The 25975-nt window shown below is 38.9% G+C and overlaps 1 protein-coding gene across 3 annotated transcripts in view; it reads right to left on the bottom strand.

Moving 5' to 3' along the window:
- PDXDC1 (pyridoxal dependent decarboxylase domain containing 1) overlaps window positions 1-25685 on the bottom strand; it is a 76183-nt gene extending 50498 nt beyond the window's left edge. The window contains exon 1 of one of the 3 annotated variants that reach the window (XM_058286412.2): window positions 25123-25685. In XM_058286412.2, coding sequence (XP_058142395.1) covers window positions 25123-25143 — 21 coding nt within the window. In that variant the 5' untranslated portion in view covers window positions 25144-25685. Of the gene's footprint in view, window positions 1-4637; window positions 4736-24732; window positions 25090-25122 lie in introns of those variants that run through there. The other 2 variants (XM_058286413.2, XM_058286411.1) reach the window with 2 other exon arrangements.
- Between the last annotated feature and the right edge of the window lie 290 nt (window positions 25686-25975).

Below are 25975 nucleotides of genomic sequence, written 5' to 3'. Positions count from 1 at the left end.
ACCATCACTTGTTTGCTACATTCATTGGATAATCCAAGACATAAATGTTATCCAGTTGCCCAAGAATTGAAGTCAAGGAATGTTCTAAGAAAAAGTATACATTTATTAAATATTTAATTAAGACACACAAAAAAACTCATCACCACACACCTCTTGAGGGTAGCTATGTTCTTATTCACATGCCAGTAACCTGTTACAGTAGCTGAGTGAGAAATGTTAATAAACAATAGCAGAACAACAGCCAGGCACAAAGCTAAGTGAATGGGAAATTAAATTGTATGAAGACTTCTATTAAGTATACAGAAGGAGATGGTTTAATGATATTGAGGGAAAAAAATAATATTCTGTGCCAGGTTCCTGGGAAGAATGTCATATCATTTTTGTATCCCTAGCACCTAGCACAGGGTCTGATTCAAAGAGCTCAATAAGATTTACATCCTTAATAATTACTAACATTTACTGAGCTGCTTACTATATTCCAAGCCTTATGCTAACTAATCTCCCCCCTGTCCCCTGCCATGGCTCCCTTGTCTGTTTGCTCATTGTTTTCGCTCGTTGTTTGCACTCATCTGCTCACTGTATTTGCGTGTTGTTTTTTGCCCATTGTTTTTTCTTTAGAAGGCACTGGGAACCAAACCTGGGACATCCCATGTGCCAGGAAGATGCTCAAATGCTTGAACCACATCCACTTCCCCAACTTATGTTGTTGGTTTTTTTTAAATTTTTTTGTTTTTTATTTTTGTTTTGGTTTTTATTTATTTCTCTCCCCCCCATCCCCCACCCACCCCAATTGTCTGTTCTCTGTGTCTGTTTGCTGCATCTTCTTCTTTGTCCGCTTCTGTTGTCAGCAGCACGGGAATCTGTGTCTCTTTTTGTTGTGTCATCTCTCTGTGTGGGCGGTGCCATTCTTAGGCAGGCTGCACTTTGTCACGCTGGGCAGCTCTCCTTACAGGGCACACTCCTTGCGTGTGGGGCTCTCCTACACGGGGAAGACCCCTGCATGGCATGGCACTCCTTGCGCGCATCAGCACTGTGCATGGGCCAGATCTACATGGGTCAAGGAGGACTGGGGTTTGAACCACGGACCTCCCATGTGGTAGACGGATAACCACTGGGCCAAGTCCACTTCCCCCTAACTAATCTCTTTACCAGCAATATCTTCTGATTACTCAGTCATAAAGTTGGTACACTTTAGAGCTGGAATTTAAAACATAGTCTGTATGACTCTAGAGTTAGTGCTCTCTTGTGGCAAAGGAATATCTGCATTAGAGGACCCAGGAGGGGGTTATGTCCTATTTTGAGGGGAGTGGAACCATTAGGCAATACTGCTTCTCGATTTTATCAAATAACTAAATAAAACAACTGACATTTTCAAAAATCTCTACACTCAAAATCTTAATGAAAACCAAGGTCTAACTTTTAAAGATCATCCTTGATTAATGTTTTCACCTAGAGTAAAAGTTATCAGAAGACTCTCCCTACCAGAAAAATTTCTACTCTACAACAACCTTAACTAAATGATCATAAAGTTACCTTTACCCATAGGTAAGGTTACTTTGGCTTCAATTAAATGCATATTTCAGATCTTAAACTATTATTCCATCTAGGGAAGCCCATGCAAATTTTCTGCAGTGAAGTTTATGAGGTACTTCATGAGTTAGTTATAAAGTAAAATAAAAGACAACATATATATTGAATTCCCATCCTGGGGAGCTTTGCCATATTCTCTGATGGAACAGTGAGAATACCCCAAGTACAGAGGCAATGGCTAATAAAGGAGGATGGTCCATTGACAGGCCCTTGATATTGATGACTGTGCTTATGAACCTTTACTCTTAAAATTGAAACTTCACATAGTATTATAGAGTGCCTAAGCATTACCTCCTGAGAGCCTCCTTGTTGCTCAAATATGGCCTCTCTCTATACTGAACTCAGCATATAAATGCAATAACTTCCCCCAGCATGGGATATAACTCCCTGGGATGAGCCTCCCTGGCACTGAGGGATTACTACCAAGCACCAACTAGCAATGCAACTGGAAAAAAACCTTGACCAAAAGGGGGAAATGATAAAGACAAATGAATTTATATGGCTAAGAGACTTCAAATTGAGTCGGGAGGTCATTCCAGAGGTTAAGCTTATGCATGTCTCAGCAGGATCTGATTGCCAAATTAGACACTTTCCCAAATAGTGAGGCTCCAAAGGGCTCTGGAGACACCCAGGCATTATAGTCAGGGCAGACAGCTCCTGAGTTTCTTGCCTTGCCAGTAGGTCCTACTTTGGAGCTTGGGCTCCCCAGTATGACAGGGTTGGACTCAGTTGTGGTTTCTCTACACATGGCTCTTTGGTCTCTTCAATTTGAACCTATAGTTGGTGCTGGATTGGTAGATGTATGCCCAGGAGACTTGAATCTTTGGACTGTCCATCTGCCAGCTGGGCCCTAAGCATCAGTGGAGTTGCAACACCTTCTCTCCAGTTCATCAGATTCACCCAGGACAACTAACAAGGAAGTGATGATGGACAATCACCATATCAAGCAACCAAGAGAGCCTACAACTGCAAGCAAGAAAGTCCCCTTTATCAGTCATATGGGACTAAAGTCCCCACTCAATTAGAGGTGGAGTGGGCATCACCATCCCTGAATCATCAGGATTGGGGAATGAACTACGGACTAGAGTAGACTTACTCGTATTCTGCTATAGACTTATTGTGATTCTAGCAATGGAAGAACTTATATCGTTGATGTGGAGGCAGTGACCACTGGAGGTTCTGAGGTCAGAGAGAGGGAAAACAGGTGTAATACAGGGGCATTTTCAAGACTTGCAATGGCACTGCAACGACAGACACAGGCCATTCCATATCTTGCCATAACCTACAGAATTGTGAGGGAGAGAGTGTAAACTACAATGTAAACTATAATCCATGCTGTGTGGCAATACTCCAAAACGTGTTCATCAATTGCAATGAATGTACCACACTAATGAAGGATGTTGTTAATGGGGGTAAATGTGGGTGGTGTGGGGAGCAGTGCATATGGGAATCCCCTGTATTTTTTAATATAACATTTATGTAATCTAAATACCTTTTTAAAAAATCTCTAAATATCTAATCAAGATAGTGTTTTCAAAGTTCACTAAGTGACTTCTGTTTTAGCACTGAATGCAAGTCAATATAAGAAGATAGCATGTATTTTAGATTAAAACAACAACATATAATTCAGAAGTTGTACACCTGCAGTGTAGGTATTACCTAGGGCTTCAGTCTCAGTACTCCGAGACTGATACAACAGTATTGCCACAACGACTTCTTTCCCCATTTGAATACATTTTCCCTTATTTAAATCTTGAGTAAAGTGATTTGACCACACTGGAGTCTACTAGAAACAATGTTAGAAGAGAGGTCTCTTTATTAACAACAACAACAAAACTCAACAGACTTCCTCTCACTCCTTCTGAGGCCATCTGGTGTTTAGTCTGTTTCTTCTCCATTTCCCTTCCTACTGTCCTGAAGCAAGCCACCCCAGGTCATAAACACTGAACATACTCAATAACCACTCTGGGCTGTTCAAAGTTAAGAGGGCTTAGCTGGAGGTGGTTTCTAGATGTGAATGTGGTGTTTTCCAATGCTTTTCTAGGAAAGGGAGTTGTAGTCAATACAGATTTCTGTGTTGGACTCCTAGGACCTGGGTCACCCTGGGGTCCCTGAGCCTTAATAAGTCTTGTAGCAATTACACACTAAAAACAAACAAAAGAAGCAACAAAGCATTTACAGAGTGCGTTTATTCACATACATACTTTCTAATTACAAAAGTGATATATGCTCATTGTTGAGAATTCATAGTTATACTTATTAGACTGCAAATTTTTAAATTATATTTCAGCTATTGCTGATTCTGCTGTGTAATGAAATGGATTCAGTATTTTTGTTGCAATTATAGCTAACACAGATGCATGGTATGGCTTAATGCAATTTCAAGGTTCCTAAGGAGAACGGTTCAATTGTATGTATGGTAACCATCACAGAACTGAGACTTTAAAAGGCAGCTTACTTTGTAAAACAAGAAGCCTCACTGTTCATTGCTTTATGAACATTTTCTTCAAGAATCATTTTTTTTAAAGATTTATTTTTTATTTTTTATTTATTTCCTCCCCCCCCGTTGTCTGCTCTCTGTGTCCATTCACTGTGTGTTCTTCTGTGACCACTTCTATCCTTATCAGCAGCACCAGGAATCTGTGTTTCTTTTTGTTGCATCATCTTGTTGTGTCAGCTCTCCATGTGTGCAGTGCCATTCTTGGGCAGGCTGCACTTTCTTTCGTACTGGGCGGCTCTCCTTATGGGGCGCACTCCTTGCTTGTGGGGCCCCACTATGCGGAGGACACCCCTGTGTGGCAGGGCACTCCTTGCGTACATCAGCACTGCACGTGGGCCAGCTCCACACGGGTCAAGGAGGCCCAGGGTTTGAACCATGGAACTCCCATGTGGTAGGCGGATGCCCTATCCATTGGGCCAAGTCCGCTTCCCAAGAATCATTTTTATACTAGATGATTTTCATCACTTTCAGTCAGGAAGAAGTATTAAAAAGCCCTGCCACTATCAGAAGAAGAGATATTAAACAGGTAATATTAAAATATTATTACCTTGGGAAGCAGATGTGCCTCAAGTGAGTGGGCTTCCATCTACCATATAGAGGTCCCAGATTCAGTTCCTAGGGCTTCCTGGTGAAAGTGAAGCTGGCCCGCGCTGCAAGCAGACGCAACAAGATGATGCAATAACAACAACAAAAACAGACAAAGAAGAAAGAAAATGAGAACACAACAAATCAGGGAGCTGAGGTGGCTCAAGCAATTGGGTGCCTCTCCCACGTTGGAGGTCCCAGCATCAGTTCCCAGTGTTTCCCAAAGAGAAGATAAGAAGAGAAGACAAGCAGACACAGAAGAACATGCAGCAAATGGACACAGAGAGCAGACAGCAAGTGGAGGTAGCAGGGTGGAGGATAAATAAATCTTTAAAAATTATATTACCTAAAGTTCTCCCAATTAAAATGTTGGAGGGAAAAAAAATCAAGGGTCAAATACGAGGTGAAGTAGTAAAGGAAGTCAGGGAGCAATTCTCAAAATTTTTTAAAAAGCTAATAGAAAATCATAAATGTATTTTAAATAAAGCTGCATGGATTAATGAAAAAAAGCACTTATTTTTGCTATTGGTTACAATTATATCAATTCAGTAAGAGGTAATACTAGTACGATTCCTACCTTTATTACTTGAAATACATTCTATTTTCTATTTTATATATTTTTAACAGCAGCCATAACTGCTCAGTTGATTTGACACCACAAATATAGGATATAACCTGAAGTTTGAAAACATAACATTTTAATAGATGTTCACAATGATTAATAATGGGATAATCATTTGCTAATAATGTTTAATATACTAACTATGAAGTTGTTTACCATAACCTTTCAAAAGTGAAAACTGCAGTAGAAAAATACTAAAAGGATCTTTGGGCCTTAAGATTTCAGCACCACTAAACCAGAGTTACTTAAAAAATTTCCTCACATTTTGTGTGATCTATGTATCTTTTAAAAATAAATAAAAATATATTAAACTTTTTTTCTTAGTTTTCAGGCATGAAATCAAGTTCTTGTATATATATTTTCTTCAGTTAAACCAATTTACCAAAGTGTCATTTTTAAAAAATTATACATTTATGTTTACATAAATAAGGAAAAAATAAATGCCTCAAACTCCTGAATTCAAACATTACTGGTTAACACAAATCTAAGCTTTTTTTCCCAAAAGAGGTGGGTATGGGGGGGTTTTGGAGGGGTGGGGCTAACCTTTCTGATCTGCTCAGGGAGCCACTCACTGCAATGGGGCACAAAAGAACTTTTTACAGAGAAAGAAATGGTCAATATTTGATCATGCTGGTGGATAGGTGACTGCATACAACTGCCAAAACACAAATTGTACAATTAAAATGGGTAAATTTTATTGCATGTAAACTGTTCTTCAGTATAAAGAGAGGGTGAGTTGATTTAAAGTCACTATAAAAGAACATATTAAGTAAATATTTAGTACAGTAGTACTCTGATGTGACAAAAATCACAAAGAAGGTATGTGAATAACTATTCTTGGGAAATACAAACCTAAACCTTTAAAGAGAAGCAGCCTCCAGGAAAAAAAAAAGAAGCTAAAATGTAATTTTTTAAAGTCTATAAATCAAAGCATTAATAAAGGAAGTATATAATACTGTAGTTTCAATAAACAGTTTTCTTAGGGTAGGAATTTTTTGGGGTGCTCTAGGGTTATTAACAAAGAAAAATTAAAGCATAATCTAGTATTATAATATAATATAGACTAAAGTATAATCTAGCTTGGGTCAGCTAGAAGACCTTGGTGTTATCAAATGCTATACAGATGCATCAAACACATAAAACAATCTCTGCTCTACTGTGAAGACTATGTCACTATTTGGAGACCACTACCTTTCTTCAACTGATCACAGTGATTAGACAAAGCTCCAAATCACTGAGTTTCAAACGCATCAACTATTCTTGCCTTCCCCAGGTTTCTAAACAAGGATACCATGCAACCATCACTCCTCTAAAAATCATATTTTCTTCTCTCAGGTGAAACATATATCTGCTGTCTAACACTACTTAAACAAATGCCTCCAATACTACATATGTACCTACCCATTGCATATCTCTGAGTAATAAAAATGTAGCAGCTGCAGCGCCTCCAAGAACACAACAGTTCCTTTTGAGTCAATGATGAAAGAAAAAGAGAGAAATTCTCCAAGCTGATATTGTACCTTGCAAAACAGGCACTGATTTTAAGAGAAGAGAGAGTATTTAATTAAGAACCAGGTTTTGGGCTCTTTCTGCCATCTAAGAACTGGATACTCTTTTTTTTTTTAAAAAAAAATTGTATTTAACTTTCATGGACTCTATGCTTGGTTGTGCCTGTGAGAACATGAAAACATACTGTAATTACTGGCTCATTAAGCACTGTATTATTCCTAGTCGAAAAGAGATATGCAAGTATTGTATAAGGTATAACTATTAATGTTAACCTTTCAAATTTCTGAGAGGCAGAAATGAACAAATAGGAATGAGAAAGGCAAGACTACACAAGAGAGGTAAAAGATCAGAAGCAAAGTTAACACCAGATCAAACTTCAGCCACAGAAGTATGCGAAGGAAAAAAAGAGCAGCGAAATCACTTGCCTTAAGATACATGTTGAGAACACTAGGGATCCAAGTCTAAGTTTCAAAACCTGTATTCCTAAAGGTCACTACTTCTGGACAAACATGAGTAAAGGCTTCCAAATAATGCCATAGATGGAAAACTATCGCAGAGCAAGCTCAATTTCTAAAAGGTTTACTAGCTTAACTGGAATCATATACTTAAACTCTGGAACAAAAAGAAAACTGCTTAAAGGGAAACATACTATGGTTTTTGAAAAACACTAACTCTTTCACTGAGAAAAAAGCTTCTTAAAGGGAGTGTTTCCTAGACAGCAGGAAATCAAATCAGAAGAACAAAGATCTTCACTATTTTTATCAATATCATTATATTTTAAATTGGATTGGAGTTATGCAGGACTAGTTAATATTGCCTGGTTTACCTTAAAAACAGTAAGAATAATTCTGAGTTAAGGAAACCATAAATTCCTGATGCTTGTGTATCTTAAGCACTTTAAGTGTGAACTACATTAAAATCCAGTATTCAACTGTTTTTTAATGTTCGAACAACTTTACATGGTTCCATCTAATTAATACATTACGCAGTCTATTAAGTAATTCAGTCTCACTAGGCTTCTGTAAGGTTCATTGCAGCTAAATGTCCAAAGTCACCAAGCTGTTCTTTCAAAGTAAAGGCTTTATTCTGTCATTTCTATTTTTCTGCACATAGGAGAAAGATCATATTAGAAAAGTTTACTTCTCCCTCAGTCATTAAAACTCAGAATGCATTCTTCACAGGAATAAAGATTGGATATAACTCCAGACTAGACCTCAAGGAAGAATTAACTCTACCTCAGCTGAATACTTAACATGTGCAACAAAACAAAAAATTACCACAATAACAACAGTAAACAAAAAACTTAAAGCCAAAACACTTTTATGGCTCTTGAATGTTGCTTGAAGAGAACAGATTTAATTTAAGCTAGAAAAATTACATTTCTAAAAAATTACACAAAAGGAATTTTTGAACATTTTCAAGGTGATTGGAGGCAGTTCCTTCTTTATATCTGATTTTTAAATATTTCAAAAGGTGAAATGGCAAGAGTGATGTCATCAACATGGCAATGTAAGATATCCCCTGGGAAAGTCTCTCCTCAGGATCAACAAATAAAAGGACAAATATCACTTGATTAGAACTCTGGAGGATGACAGAGATTGGAGAAGGAATCCACAAAAGCTGAATCGAAGAATAGGAAAAATATTTTCCAAGATCAGGTGGGAAATTTCCATCCCAGACCTGCCAGTCTAGATCCCTCGAATCACTTGGGTTCTTCCTGCCACAGATGCAGAATATAGAGCCACTCTCAGAAGTAAGAAAGAACCCCATGCATATCCAGGCACAGGGACCTAAGTCCACAGAGACCCAGGATGGAATATAAGCTGCTGAGGCATACAAAAAGGCTCCAAGAGAGGGGAAAAAGAAACCACGCAGAACTGCTGGCAAGAGCTGCGCACACCCAATTTAATTTCTGTTGGGTGGACCAACTCACACAAAATGGAGTTTTCTGGATTGACCCACCGTATTTGTCAGCCAAAGGGGTGCTGATGAATACCAGAAATACCAGAAATCAGTTGGTTTTTATAGAGGGCATTTATTTGGAATAGAGGCTTACCATTACCAGGCCATAACACGTAAGTTACTTCCCTCACCAAAGTCTTTTGCCATGTGTTGGAACAAAATGGCTTCCTGGTTCCTCTCTTCCCGAGGTTCATTTCTCTCCAGGCTCAGCTCGTCTGTTTTCTCCCCAAGGTCCACTGTAGACTATGAGGCCCTCTAGACCTTGCTTCTCCCCAAACGGTCAGCTGTAGACTATCAGGTAAACGGCTCTGTCTCTCTCCCCGGGGCTTCTGCTGAGTCTAAGGAGCCGTCTCTATTCCTCTGTGTTCTCCTGTGTATTCACTTCCTGGGCTCCAGCTCAAAACTTCAGCATCAAAACTCCATCTCTGTCTTTTGCCATATCTTTTATCTGATGTGGCCCAATCAAAGCCCTAATCATAATTTAATCGCACACAGGTACAGACCAGTTTACAAACATAATTCAATATCTATTTTGGAATTCATGAACCATATCAAGCTGCTACACCCACCTTTCTGGATTGACTCCATCAGGGCCCCCAGGGTGGGTTACCCTCATGGGGAAGAAACAGAAGGCAGAAAAGGCTCACAGAAAGAAAAAAAAAGGTGAGGCGGGGGGGAATGGGACACTAAACCGCTATAAGGGAATCAGATTTGGCTCAACTGATAGAGCGCCCGCCTACCATATGGGAGGTCCAGGGTTCAAACCCAGGGCCTCCTGACCCGTGTGGTGAGCTGGCTCATGCACAGTGCTGATGCGCACAAGGAGTGCCATGCCATGCAGGGATGTTCTCCACATAGGGGAGCTCCACGTGCAAGAAGTGCACCCTGCAAAGAGAGCCGCGCCACGCAAAAAAAAGTGCAGCCTGCCCAGGAGTGGCACCACACACATGGAGACCGAATACCGCAAGATGACGTGACAAAAAAGAGACACAGACTCCCGATATCGCTGACAAGAATGCAAGCGGACACAGACAAACACACAGCAAATGAACAGAGAGAGCAGATAACCGGGCAGGGAGAGGGCAGGAAAGGGAGAGAAATAAATAAATTAATTAATTAAATCTGTAAAAAATTGCTATAAGACAGGTCAGGTCCCAGAATTAAAATGTATAAGGGAAAAGGGCCACTGAGTGAGGGAGAGAATTTAAACAGATCAGCAAAAACCATGGAGGTGAAAAGGCAGTGCTAAGATAAATTTAAGGTACTGAAAGAGAAAAAATTGCCAGCCAAAAATTCTTTATCTGGCAAACCTGACGTTCAAAAATGAAGGAGTTTAAAATATTCACAGAAAAACAGAAACTGAAAGATTTAGTCAACAAGAGACTTGCCCTGCAAGAATTACTAAAAGGAGTTCTGCAGGCTGAAAAGAAAAGATGGAAGAGAGTGGCTTCAAGTAGTGTGAAAAAATGAAGATATTCAGTAAAGGTACTGAAAGGGAAAATGCAAAACTATATCCTCATTACACAACTCTACTCTTTATTTTCTGCAAGAGTCAAAATACAATTGAACAAGAAAAGGGCATATTTCCTGATAACTATTAAGCAAAATATAAAGAGCTAATGTGGGACAAAAATAAGACAAAGAGAACAGACAGACAGATATGGGAGCAGTAAATGTGTATGCTATTGAAACTAAGTAGGTACTTTTTCAAATCAGTGAATTATAGATATGGAGTGTGTAATATAAACCCCAAAGGGTAAATACAAAAGGAAGTATTTTTAAAATACACAGAAACCGTAATGAGGAAGGGATCATTAAGATATACCACAAAAAGGGAAACGGACTTGGCCCAGTGGTTAGGGCGTCCATCTACCACATGGGAGGTCCGAGGTTCAAACCCCGGGCCTCCTTGATCTGTGTGGAGCTGGCCCATGCACAGTGCTGATGTGCGCGAAGAGGGCCCTGCCACGCAGGGGTGTCCCCCGCATAGGGGAGCCCCACCCGCAAGGAGTGCGCCCATAAGGAGAGCCGCCCAGCGCGAAAGAAAGTGCAGCCTGCCCAGGAATGGCGCCACCCACACTTCCCATGCCGCTGACGACAACAGAAGCGGACAAAGAAACAAGATGCAGCAAAAAGACACAGAGAACAGACAATCGGGGGGGGGGGGGGGGGGGGGGAATTAAATAAATAAATAAATCTTAAAAAAAAAAAAAAAGATATACCACAAAAGATCAACTATACAGAAAATGAAGAGAACATATAAAGAAAGAGACCAATAAAAAAAAAAGATAAGACATATATAACAAAGGACAAAAATCACTGAAGTACACACTGTCTTAACAGCAATAACCCTGATGTTTTGGATTAAACTCCCAATCAAAAGATACAGAATAGCAGAATGGATTTTTTTAAAAATCTAACTATATGTTGTTTACAAGAGACTCACCTAAGACACAAAGACACAAATAGGCTAAAAATGAAAAGACAGAAAAAAGATATTCCATGTAAATAGTAACCAAAAAAGAGCTGAGGTAGATATATTAATATCAGGCAAAATAGATTTTAAGTCAAAAACTTATAAGAAACAAAGAAGGAACTATATATTAATAAAAGTGGCAACCCAGCAAGAAGAAATAACAATCGTAAGTATTTATGCAACCTAGATAAAATGGACAAATTCCTAGAAACACTCAACCTACACTGATTCTAGAAGACATAGAAGATCTCAACAGACCAATAACTAGTGAAAAGATTGAGTCAATAAAAAACAAACAAACAACAACAAATCCTTCCCAACAAAGAAAAGCCAAGGATCAGATGGTTCACAGGTGAATACCAATCATTCCAAGAAGAATTAATACCAATCCTGCTCAAACTCTTCTAAAAAAAACAGAACAACAGGAACACTACCCAGATCAAGAGGTCAACACCACTCTCATACCAAAGCCAGATAAAGATACTATAAGAAAAGAAAATTACAGATCAATTTCTCTTATAAATATAGATACAAAAATACTCAGCAAAATCCTGGCAAATTGAATCCAAAAGCACATTAAAGGAATTATACACCATGATCAGGTGGGTTTTATCCCAGGTATGCAAGGGCAGTTCAACATAAGAGAAGCAATAAATGTAATATATCTCATCAACAACCAAAAGGAAAAAATATGATCATCTCAATTGATGCAGAAAAGGCATTTGACAAAATCCAGCATCATTTCTTGATAAAAAGTTTTTTTAATCAGTTTTTTTTTTTTGCAGACAACATGATTCTATATAAAGCCAAAAAATCTATAACAAAGCTACTAGAACTAATAAATTCAGCAAATTGGCAGGGTACAAGATCAACATGCAAAAATCAATTAGGTTTCTATACACTAAAAATGAGCATTCTGAGGAGGAAATCAAGAAAATATTCCACTTAGGATAGCAATTAAAAGAATCAAATGTCTTGGAATAAAATTTTTAAATAATACTTTATTGAAGTACAGTGGTACCTCGGTATTCATCATTAATTGGTTCCGGAAGGCATGACAAGTACTAAAAATGATGAGTTCTAAACAAATTTTTCCCATAAGGAATAATATAAATAAATTTAATGTGTTCCCAAACCAAGACAATGCACATTTTTAAAGCAGTACGTAAAAAGATAGGGTTGTATATCATTACTTTACATGAAAAATAAACCTAAAAATAAAAATTAAATACTTAGATTAAATAAGATAAAAACTTCACTTTATCTATACTGAGAGGAGTCCATGGCTTAATGGGATGGTGGGAGGAGAATAGTGAGGAGCAGAGGTTATATGGAGTGTTGCTTGGAAGAAGAGTCCCCCTCCAATAGAACATCGGGTACTTGTACTTCAGGTTTCTTTCTCTTTTCTGCCTTTTTCAAGTTGCACCACAGGCTCTGACATTGTCACCTTCACTAAAAACTTATCCAATGAGGACTGCTTCTGTCTTTATCGAATTTTTTGAAAGCATGAAATTGTTTGGTCATTCAATAAACTCACATTTCTGCTTGTCAGAGCTTTGTCTGGATGGTACTGTTCCACAAAGTTCTGAACTTCTGCCCATTTTGCACATTTCTTTTATCAAGGAACTGGAGATATCCTCCCTTATGTCCTCATCTGAAGAAATCTATTCAGCCACCTCTTGTTGCTGCTCCTTCTGTAGTTCCTGCAGCAACTCAATGCTGAGCTCTTCATGATGTTCTTCCACTAACTCCTCAAAATCAGCATCAACCTCTAGACCCATGGATTGGCCCAAGTTACAATCCTGCACAACTGTACCCTCTGTACCTGCAGGCTTAGGGTCCGTCTCAAACCCTTCCAAGTCTCTCTGAGTCACAGCTTCTGGTCAGAAATTCTTCCATGCCAAACTCATTGTCCTATAAAAGACTTCATCCCAGGTCTTATATCAATAAGGTAAGGCAGTGCAGGATATTGAAATGCTCCTTCCAGAATTCTGTGAGGGTCAACCAGGTGTCACAGGTGATCACAGGTGATTTCAAAGCACCTCTGGAAAAGTGCCTTGGTGTACAACTTTTTGAAGTTTGAAATGACCTGCAGTTCCATGGGCTGGATGAGAGTAGTGTTGGGGAGGACAGGAACCTTACAGTGATGAAGCAGAACTCCTCCAGTAAGTCATCTTCCAAGCCTGGAGGGTGGGCAGGCGCATCGTCCAGATGTAGGACAATATTTTTTCACCGAGCAACTAAACACTTCATTTATTCACTTGGTGAAAAGCTGCCTCGTGATCCACACTTTGCCGTTTGCTCTCCACATCACATGGAGTTTGCTTTTTATGACATGCTTCTTGAAAACTCGTGGTTTTTTTAACTATGATAAACTAGAAGACTTGAGTTTTAAGTCCCCACTAGTATTACCATACAACAACTGAGCCTATCCTTCATTGCTTATTGGCCTGGTAATGCCTTCCCCTCTTTTGTGATGTAGGTTCTACTCGGAACTTTTTTCCAAAAAATACTCTGGTCTTATCACAGTTAAAAACTTGGTGGGGAATAAAACCCTCAGCCTCTACATTGTCCTGAAATTCACTGACAAATTCACCAGCAGGCTTTTTATTAGCACTGGCTGCTTCACCAAGCCTCATGACACTATGGATGCTGGTACTCTTTTTAAAATTATCAAACCAGCTGTGGCTGGCCTTAAAAACGTCAACACTCACATCACTCAGTTCCGGTATGTTTTTCAAAAGATTGGCACACAAAACTTTCACTTTTTCATATATCATGGCTTCCAATACACTGTCGCCTGCTGTTTCTCGTTTACTCAAATTAATAATAGCTTTTCAACTTCCTCGAATATTTAGAAATGCTGCTTTGTTACTACTTTAACTCCTTTGCAACATGAGCCTTTTTTATCACTTCCTTATTCTTAATGATGGTAGAGACTGTTGTACTAGGCATATGGTATTCCCCAGGAAGATCAGTAATGTGAATATCACTCTCATATTTACTTATTTCTTTTTTTTCCCTCAGTGGTGGTGCAGAGTCATTTCTTTTCTGCTCAGCACTATCACTGCTCATTTTCTTAGGACCCATGATGAGTAAAAGACACAAAAATATATAAAATGACCACAAAAGCTAAGACAAGACTGTAATGGGATGTGCACAGGGCAACAGCTACCATGTGACTAACGTGTGACCCTTTGTTGATTGGAAAGGGGAGCAAGTCACAAAGCAACAGGCACTCACAAGTTCTAGCTTGTGCATCGAGTACCAAATGACGAGTAACAGGACAAAACTGTCATGTCAAAATACGTCAAGTAATAAATTCAACAAGTTTCAAAACAGTCAAGTAACAAGGAATGACTATGTATCATTCATACGTGAACATACACAAATAATACAGTCAAATTTGTGAACTTATAAAACAAACATGCATATCATTATACAAGGCTCCCATACATCTTCCCACCACCAACATCTTGCATTGTTATGAAACATTTGTTACAAACTATGAAAAAGTATCATCAAAATATTACTGCTAACTATAATCCTTATCTTACAATTGGTGTATTTTCCCCAACTTACCCAATTATTAACATCCTATATTAATATTATATATTTGTTATCATTGAGGAGAAAATGTTCTCATATATGTCCTGTTATCCACAGCCCATCATCCACCACTGGATTACCTGTTATACAGTCATGCTTTGTACAATCCATTCAAAGTGTACTCTCAGTGGCTCTCATTTTCATCGTAGTCAATTTTAGAACATTTTCATTACTCCAAAAAGAAAAATCCCAAACTCCCTTTTTTAAAAAAGATTTATTTATTTATTTATTTATTTCTCTCCCCTTCCCCCCCACCCCAGTTGTCTGTTCTGTGTGTCTATTTGTTGCATCTTCTTCTTTGTCCGCTTCCATTGTTGTCAGCAGCACGGGAATCTGTGTTTCCTTCTGTTGCATCATCTTGTGTCAGCTCTCCGTGTGGGCGGCACCATTCTTAGGCAGGCTGCACTTTCTTTCGCGCTGGGCAGCTCTACTTACGGGGCGCACTCCTTGTGTGGGGGGCTCCCCTACACAGGGGACACCCCTGGGTGGCAGGGCGCTCCTTGCGCGCATCAGCACTGCACATGGGCCAGCTCCACACGGGTCAAGGAGGCTGGGGGTTTGATCTGCAAACCTCCCATGTGGTAGGCGGACACCCTCTCCATTGGGCCAAGTCCACTTCCCCCATACTCCCTTTTATACCTCTATTATTGTCCCTTAGTATTGAAATAATATCTTCTTACCATTGCTACAAAATATTACAATATTACTTAACTATCAGTAAGATCCATTGAATGTACATTTTGGATGGTTTGTATGGTATATGACAATATCTCAATAAAACTGATAAAAAAGAAAAATAAAGAAACAAGGAAGGATATTTTATATTGATAAATGGGTACAGTCCAGCAAAAAAAAATGACCATAAATATATATGCATGTCACAACAGAGTCCCATAATATATATATAAAAAAGAAGTTACATTAGTTGTAATTTTCCCATGGATCACCATATTCTTAACACTTTATAAAGAGCATTCTTATATTTACACTATCTCCAACAACTACTGAAATCACTGTTAAACATTCCTTTGTATATTCTCTAGTCTCCTTTCAACTGACATTTACTTCCACAGACTACCCCTTTCAGCCACAATCACATTTATAAATGAATGGTGTCAGTTATACTCACTATAATGTGTTACTCTCAACTCCATTTCCACTTCTTTATAATTATCCATAATAATAATGTTACATACACTAAGCATCATCTCCCATTCTCAACCACCTTCTATTTCCTAGTAATCTATACGCTAATAGTTCACTCTTCCAAAGAAATTTGGTAATTGGATTTTCCACTTTTGCAAAAAAGGCTGTTGAGATTCTTACTGGAATTATGTGGAATCTATAAATCAGTCTGGGCAGAACTTATATCTCAATGATATTTAGTCTTCCAGTCCATGAACATGGAATGTCCCTCCATTTATTTAAGTCTTCTTTGATTTATTTTAGGAATGTTTTGTTATTTTTTCTGAATATAGGTCATTTATGTCCATGGTTAAATTTATTCCTAAATATTTGATTCTTTTAGTTGCTCTTATAAATGGATTTTTTTTCTGATTTCCTCCTCAGATTGCTCGTCAGTAGTGTATAAAAAAAGCTACTAATTTTTGCATATTAGTCATGTATGTTACCACGTGCTGAACTTGTCTATTAGTTCTAGTAGCTTCGTTGTGGATTTTTCAGGATTTTCTAGATAGAAGATAATGTCAGTGAATACTGGAAGTTTCACTTCTTCCTTTCCTATTTGGGTACCTTGTATTTCTTTATCTAGCCAAATTGCTCTAGATAGAACTTCTAGCACAATACTGAATAAAACAGCTGTGACAATGGACATCCTTGCCTTTTTCCTGATTTCAGCAAGAAAGCATTCATTCTTTCACCACTGACTACACTGCTAGCTGTAGGTTTTCTGTATATGCATTTTACCATATTGAGAAATCTTCTTCTATTCCTATCTTTTGATGTATTTTTATCAAGAAAGGATGCTGTATTTTGTCAAATGCCTTTTCTGCATCAATTGAGAGGATCATGTGATTTTTCTTCTTCAAAGTTCCTAATCTGTAACTTTTTAGCAACTTTAAAGAAGATGATTTTTTTTGTGTTGAAAAACCCTTGCATACCTGGGATAAAACCCACTTCATTCATGGTATATAATTCATTTGCATTTGGATTTGGTCAGCAAGTATTTTGTTGAGAATTTTTGCATCCATATTCATTAGGGAAATGGGTCTGTAATTTTCTTTTTTCGTAATATCTTTATCTGGCTTTGTTATTAGTGTGATATTGGCTTCATAGAATGTGTTTGATAGCATTCTTTCTTGTTCAATTTTTTGGAAGCACTTGAGTAAGACTGGTATTAAACATTCTTTGAATGCTTGGTAGAACTCACCTGTGAAACCATCTGGTCCTGGGCTTTTTATTTTGGGGAGTTCTTTGATGGTTGCTTCAATCTCTTTACTAGTGATTGGTTTTGGGGGGCCTTCTTTTCTTTTTCTTCTAGGATCGGTGTAGGTTGTTCATGTGTTTCTAGGAATCTGTCCTTCTCATCTACATTGTCTAGTTTTTTGGCTTACAGTTGCTCATAGTATTCTCTTATGATCTCTCTTATTTCTCCAGAGTCATTGGCAATGTCCCTCCTCTCACTTCTTTATTTATTTGCATCTTCTCTCCTTTTTCTTTGTAAGTTTAATAAAGGGCTTGTTGATTTTGTTAATCTTCTCGAAGAACCAACTTTCAGTTTTGTTAATTCTCTCTATTGTTATTTTGCTCTCAATTTCATTTATTTCTGTTTTGATCTTTGTTATTTCCTTCCTTCTACTTGCTTTGGAATTAGTTTGCTGTTCTTTTTTTAGTTCCTCAGATGTGTAGTTAGCTCACTGATTTTAGTTCTTTCTTCTTTTGTAATATAAGCACTGAGAGCAAAAATTTTCCTCTTAGCACTGCCTTCACTGCATCCCATAGGTTCTAATATGTTGTGTTCTCATCTTCATTCATCTCGAGGTATTCATTGATTTCTCTTTAAAGTTCTTCTTTGACACACTGATTATTTAAAAGCATGTTGTTTAATCTCCATATTATTTGTGAATTTTCCCTTTTTTCTGTCTCTTTGATTTCTGTAATCTACTTATAATCATATCCATTGTGACTTTCATTCCCATAAGCTGTTACTTTTCTTTGCAGGCTTTCAAATTGTTCTTTATGCCCACCCAGTATCTTAATATCCTTTATCTCTTTAGTCATATTTTCCTTCAATTCTTTGAATTGATTTAGGACATTTGAGTGACTATCATTGATTAGTTGTCTTAAATCTTGTATCTCATCAGCATCTTGGCTTGTTCCTTAGGTTGGGCCATGTCTTCCTGTTTCCCAGTATGGCTTGTAGTTTTTTGTTGATGTCTGGGCATCTGAATACATTGGTGAATTCATGCTGATGGCCTCTCTCTCTCTTGCCTATTGTTATTATTTTTTTCACAGCTCTTCTTTGATATTTGGTTCAACTTATCCTAAGTCTTTAAAACTTCCCAGCTTAAGTTATCAAAATCTTGCCAGGGACTCACTACATCGATGCCATCTTCCCAGAACCTTCCTCAGAATAAATTTAACCAAGGAACTAAAGCATTTATGTAAAAATAGAAAACTTCAAAACTTTGCTAAAATAAATAAAAGAAGAGCTAAATAAATGTTAGGATATGCCATGCTTATGGATTAGAACACTAAATTTTGTTAAGATGTTAATTCTGCCCAAAATGATTTATAGATTCAACACAGTACTAATGAAAATTCTAATAGTCTACCTTGCGGAAATGGAAAAGTCAATTATCAAAGTTATATAAATGGATTAGGGGGCCCTCAATAGCCAAAACATCTTGTAAAACAAGGATGCTGCTGGAGGAATCACACTTCCTGACTTTAAAGCATATACTTAGCTACAGTGGAAAAAGCAGCCTGGTACTGGCATAAGGATATATAAAACAATGAAATCTAACTGAGAGTTCAGAATAGACTATCACATATATAACCAATTTACTTTTGACATGGCTGCCAACTCCACTCAATTGGGAAAGAATAGTCTCTTTAATAAATGGTGCTGGGAAAATTGGACATCCATTCAGAAAAGATTAAGGAGAACCCCCATCTCACACTGCACACAAAAATTAAGTCAATATAAATAAAGACCTAAATTTAAGAATCAGGACTATAAAATTCCTAGGAAAAAATGAGGGAAGCATCTTCAGGATCTTGTGTTAGACAATGGTTTCTTAGACTTTACACCCAGAGCTTCAAAGGAAAAATAGGTAAATGGGACCTATCAAAATTTAAAACTTTTGGGCATCAAAGGACTTTATCACAAAAGTGAAAAAAGCAACCTACACAATGGGAAAGAATATTTGAAAACCACACATCCTATAAAGGTTTTAATATCCAGAATGCATAAAGAAATTCTACAACTCAACAATAAAAAGACACCCAATAAAAAAAAAATGGACAAAAGACTTGAATAGACATTTATCCAAAGAAGATACACAAATGGCTAAAAAGCACATGAAAAGATGCTCAACATCACCAGCTATTAAGGAAAGGCAAACCAAAACCACAATGAGAGACCATTTCACACCCACTAGCATGATTACTATTAAAAAACAACAACAAAAAAAAAAAAAACCCCACCAGAAAATGTCAAGAGTTGAAGAGGATGTGGGGAAATAGGAACATTCATTTATTGCTGGTGGTAATGTAAAATGTTGCAGCCACTGTGTAAGACACTTTGGTAGTTCCTTAGAAAACTAAGTATATAATTATCATATAGAATCATCAAATCCTCTACTAGGTATATACCTCCAAAGGGTTGAAAGCAGGGACTCAAACATATTTGCATGCCAATGTTTGGCAATTCCTCAGAAATTACAGAATTACCATGTGACCTGGCAATTTCACTTCAAGTTATATACCTTAAAGTATTGAAAATAGGGACTTCAACAGTTATTTACACACCACAGTTCACAGCAACATTAGTCATAACTGCAAAAAAGACGGAAACAACTCAAGTGTTCATCAAGCAATGAATGGATAAACAAAATGTGGTATATACATGTAAGGGAATATTATTCAGCCATAAAAAGGAATGAAGTACTGATACATACAATAACATGAATGAACCTAGAGGACATTATGCTGAGTGAAAGATACCAGACACAGAAGACAAATATTGTATGATCTAACTGACATGAAATAATTAGAATAACGAAACTCACAGAGTTAGAATCCAGAATACAGGTTAGCAAGGTCTGAATTTGGGGTAGGAGATGGGAGTTAATGCTTAATTAGTACAGAATTTGTTTTTAGGTTGATTGTTAAGTTTTGGAATTGGAGCTGGGAACAGTAGCACAATACTGTGTGTGTAATTAACAGCAGTGAATTATATATGTGAATGTGATTAAAAGGCAGGGGAAGTTTTAGGTCCTATATATGTTACGAGAATGAAAATTAAAGGGTAAAACATAGGACAGTACAACATAGTGAATCCTAGTTTAAACAATGGATTATAGTTAACAGTTCAATTATAAAAATATTCTTTCATGAATTATAACAAATGTACCACACGTATAAGGTGTTAATAATAGGGTGGTATATGGGGGGAAAAACACCCTAATGTAAACTATGGACTATAGTTAGTAGTGCAATTTTAATATTCTTTCATCAATTGTTAACAAAGGTATCACACTAATGCCAAGTGTTAACAATATGGGAATACGTGGGAATGCTGCATCATTTATATGATTTTCCTGCAAACCTACTTCTCTAATTTAAAAAAAAAAAATTTAAGGTGAAAATGGCTTTCCTTTCCCTTGATTTGTGTTGTATGAACAAAACGTGAGGACAATTATAAAGTAAAATTATACATTACATTTACACTAAATGCAGATACACTTTAGAAAACCTAATTCTAAACTAAACATTCTCTCCTAAAGAGATGATCTTTTTCACAAAATCTTTCCTGGTCACACACTAAATGCGCTCCCTGTTGTTTCTTAATTCCTGTGATATTTATTACCCCCTTGCTGTATAAGGGCTATGTAACCTCCTGGAGAGTTCATGTCGTATCTACCTCGTGTGTCCCTTAGCCCCTGGCACTAGGCTTTGACTGTAAATGGCCTTTAAATAATAAAGCTTATAAACCAAAACAGGTTTCTGCTTTAGGTGAAAATAGATGACATTAAGCTCAAGTTATCCCTACCCATAATTACAACTCATAATCCTATATATACAAATATATAAATATATATATATATATTTGAATAAACACAGTGCTGGCAACCACCAATAGCTCTGCTACTAAAACTACCTCTGCAACCTGGAGTAAATCAAGAATCACCAATGCCATAAACTTTTAAGATCAGGAACTTTGTACCCACAGCTAAGTGCTATCAGTGTTCCCTGACACCCAGCATTCGATAATCATTTACCACCATAGCCACCACACATCTGTACGCAAAATTCTGACCTAGAAGATGTAAGGATCAGCCCATTATCTGCTCACAGAACTCCTCCCATTCTATATAAAAGTGGGATCTACAAAGGCATACACAGAAGTTGGTCCTTTCAAACTTGGCTACTAGGGGTTCTTTTCTCGCACTTTTTAAGTAAAACGCAAGAATAGAAATTCTGGCAGTCTGCATTAGTAAGTAGAGATCAAAAAAGTTCCCTTCATGTTGCTCCTGCAGCTCTTTATAAACTTCAAGCATTAACAGGAAGGTGATAAAGAATTCTCCAAACAGGCCCAAAGGAGGAAACTTAGTGCAGCAGGAGTACAAGAACCAATAAAGGGCCGAGTTGTAGTTAGGTAAGAAACAGGGTGAAAGGTGCCTCTAAGAACTAGATATAACAACAAATAAGTTAAATTGGCCCAGCTTTTTAGCCCCATCCAACAGAACTTTCCATGGTGAAAGAAATGTTCTATTATCTGCATTGTCCAATTTGGTAGCAACAAGCCACATATAGCTACTGAACACTTAAAATGTGGCTAGTGCAACTAAAGAACTGAATTAATTTTATTTCATTTTAATTATCAAAATTTAAGTAGCCAAATGTAGCTTGACAGCACAGTTCTAGATGCTTTAAATCAGCAATTCTCAATGATGGGTTAATTTTGCCTCCCCCTCTGGGTCATGTGGCAATGACTGGTGACATTTTGGGGTGTCACAAGTAGAAAAGAGAGGGGTCCTACTAGTATCTAGAGACCAGGAAGGCTGCTTAACATCCTACAAGACACAGATAGCCTCCAAAACAAAGAATTATCTGGTCCCAAGATGTTGGTAGGCCAAGGTTGAAAAACTCTAAGTTTACTTAGGGATGGAATTGAAGTAAATGCAAAACAAACGGCAGTACACCTTGTCTAAACATAATATCCAGGAAGAATGAGATTTTCCACCCAAGAGAAAAAGGCTTAGGCTGTTCTACAAGTTTAAAGTAGCAAAATTTTACTAAAAAGTGTATGTGTTGAATAACTTATTAAGATCTTCAGCATCAGAGTAATTATTACCTGTAGCATTTTTTTCCCTTTGAATATAAACAAAAGTAAATACTATGAGACTATGAATTATCTCTCTGATTACTCAAACCTCTACAAGGTCTTAGATATATTGCATTGGGGACTGATGCCCCAACTCCTCTCCCAGTTTGAAATTCTGCTCCCTCAATTAACCTCTCTGGTTTCTTGAGATGGCACTAATTTCAGATACAAGAAAACTGACACTATGTTTGGGGGCGGGAGGGAAGCAAATCAAGACAAAATGGCTGTTGTTGCAGGTCTGTACATATTACCTGAAAAAAAAAGCAATGGTACAGAATATTTTGACCAAAGAAAATGTACTGAGTGATTCTACTAAATGATAATGGCAGAACACATTTTAGAGTAACATATTATTTGAAATTTTATAAGATAGGTATCAAATAACCTTGTTTCTGGAGGCAGTATAAATTATGCAAGGATCAGTTTAAATGAGATCATTCAGAACTGCTGAAATAGCTCTCAAATTAATATTAGCAATGTAGAACTTAACCCAGAATATTTTAATCCTCAAGGAAACAGGAATGAAGAACACAATTCAATGTTTTACTTTGATTCAAACTATTTTTCAGAACACCAAGTCCTCACTGCTCTTTCTATTCTGCCCACTTAGCAACAACAAAAATTGTTTATTACATATAAGGCACTCTAACTACTTAGGGAAATATAAAAATAGACACACTCCTGTTTCTTAAAAAGTTACATTCAGAATTTTCACACAGGCCTTAAGCAGAAACTTCCAGTCCACATGTTTTGTTTGAATTCCTAAAAGATCGCCTACAATTTTGCTGACTGCTCCAGCCTTGAGCAGGCTGGAGTTTCCATACCTCTTCAAAACTTCATCTGAAGAGTTTAAGATTCTTTATCATCAATTAACATTTAGGAACCACCACTGTAATCTAATCAAATGTAAAAAAAAAAAAAAAAAAAGTAACACATAAAGACGAATTCCAGCCCACTCTGCTTTGCAGATTTGCCCATAAGGAACTATTCTTGGAGGAAATATCACCCTAGTTCTTTAGGTGTCTAAATGAATTGACCACGAAGCCCATCTCATCTTTTCATGAAACTGGAAAGGAAACCACACTGAAGGGACATTTTTAGCATCATTATTTGTATTCAACTACTGGTGTTACGCACATGATTCAAACCAGGGTTTCTGAGCCTCAGCTCTATAGACATTTTGAGACTGAATTTTCTCTTGAGGTAATTATCCTGTGCATTGTAGGATGTTTAGCAGATTCCTTGGCCTCTACCCACTAGATGCCAGCAGTACAACCCTGCCCCACCCCCCAGGTTGTGACAACCCGAAATATCTCCATTGGTTGCCAAATGTCCCCTGGGGAATAAAATGGCAGAACTACTGATCTAGACTGAAACTCAATGTACCAAAAGCAGACATTGTGCTAATCAAAAGCCTGGAAAGACCTGATTCCTTGCCAGAAAAACATGTAACATTCACCAAAAAGAGTCTCAAAAATTTTTTTTCTTTTCTTGATTTCTTCCACTCAACTTAGGCTAAAGGACCCAGGTGGGGATATTCCATTTTGTGCTCAAAAAGACACCTGGGGGAACTTGTACAATTACTCCTTTGAACTCCCAGGGACACGTGAACAAATCTACAGCATCTGCCGCATTGAAAAACGGCAAAATATGGTATTTCTGCCAGTTCAAATTTCAAATGAAGCAGTCTTAGAACATTGCACGGCTCCTGAATTTCACTCGTATGAAAAACTGGGTGGGGAATAAACTGGAGAAACAGAACCCCAAGCTTGAACAGGCAGAAGGAGCTTGAGGGAAGGCATAATGTCAGTCACCAAAGGAAGGACTATATCAAGAAATCCAACCATTGGTTCTCATTTACCAGCCTTAAATCCGGGACAATTAGAATCCATTTCACATGCCAGGGCAGTCAGCCAGGTTTATCACGTTGCTATTCTCCTAGGGGCAACCAGAGGCAGGCGCTGCTACAGGGGATTTCGAGTCCTCACCATCGTAATGGGGGTTCAAAGAAGCTGTGCCGCAGCAGTGATGCCCGACACCAAATTCACGATCTGAAGAACACCCGGCCCCCTCCCCCCACGCCTTTCTGGACCCGCCAGATTTTTAACCGATAGTCAGAACTTACAGCATCAGAATCACATGGGGGAACGAGTTAAACACGCAGATCCGGGTCCCGCCCCCCCAGAGGTCCTGAAGGGAGGGCTGAAAATCTGGAGTTTTTTTCACCCGGGGCCCTAGGTGATTCCTATTCATGCTGAAGTTGGAAAATCACTGCTTTAACGTTTTTTCTTCCTAACCCGAAGACCTACATGTTTGTAGCTGGCTCCGAAACAACTGGAGGCTTCTTTCCAGGGGTTTCTGGGGCCGCAAACCGCTAGTTCCTGACACCCGAAAGAACGAGAGGGGCTCAAGCCGGTCCCGCGGCCCCCACCTGCAAAGAGCTGAGGGCCCCTCGCGGGCCGCGGCAGAACCCGGTCCCGCCCAGCCCCTCTCTAGACTCACGCGGCCCTGGGCCCGGTGACATGACCAGGCCCCAGCCTCGAGAGCCGGGCCAGACGCCCTGGCGACCAAGCCTCCACAGGCGGGTCCGGGGGCCCCCGGTCCTCTCCCTGGGTCACAATGGCAGGTCGCAACTGGAAAATAGTCGCCCTGGAGGCGGGGACTACGGGCCGCAGCGCCGCCCCCCTCCCCGAACCTACCTTCTCCAGGGACGCGTCCATGGCTGAGGCGGTCGGCGGAGCCCGATGGTGGCCCGGCGGTCCCGGGCGCTACTTCCGCCTCCCGCGACCGGCCGCGGTTTCCACGCTGGCAGCTCTGACGTCCCCGGCGCCGGCGGCTGGCGGAGGGAGAGGAGGAGGAGCCGCCTGGGGACGCCGCGGGCTGGAGGACCTGCGGGTAGCCGGGGGGCGGGGCGGAGCCCGTCGGGTGGGCGGGGCCCTCGAGGTTTCCGTACCTGGCCCTCAGCTGGCCAGTCCTAACGTTCCCAGGTGAGAGGGGGAGGAAGGACGGTCGAGCGGTTCCAAATTCCCTCTATTCAGAGGACTCTTGCAAACCATCAGAATAGAAAGATAACAATAACGAATTGTTATTCGTATAGTGAGACGCTTGCAGTATTAGTAACGCACCTGAGCTTTCGGTTTCAAGCATTCAAAACCTTCCCCCACCCGTCATCTTTCCTTACGAATGGAACAGGCCATTCACTGCAGAAGGGCGGGGCGCGCGTGCAAGAACCCTTGCGCATGCGCAGGATAGACAGTTTCCTAGGTGATCAGAGGCTTCGGGGATTCAAGGATTGGCTGAGTGACCGCACCTCCAAAGAGGTGCCGATTAGCGCTGAATTCTTTGTCCCAGACTCTTCGCAGAATTCTAGACGGAAAATACTTTTTGAGACAGCTGGCCGAGTCTCCTTCATGTCAAGCCACAATTATTACTTGTCAAGTGATGGCTGGGCAATAATAGACTAGCTGCTGCTCTTCCCATTTTATCTTAAAATGGTCCTATGATGTAGACATCATTATTGTCTCCATTTGCCTGTACGCTACACTATACTGC

The sequence above is a fragment of the Dasypus novemcinctus genome, chromosome 23 (genome assembly GCF_030445035.2).
Source record: "Dasypus novemcinctus isolate mDasNov1 chromosome 23, mDasNov1.1.hap2, whole genome shotgun sequence".
Lineage (NCBI taxonomy): Eukaryota > Metazoa > Chordata > Mammalia > Cingulata > Dasypodidae > Dasypus > Dasypus novemcinctus.
Note: the sequence above shows the minus strand (reverse complement) of the source record. Positions and strands in the feature narration are given on the sequence as shown.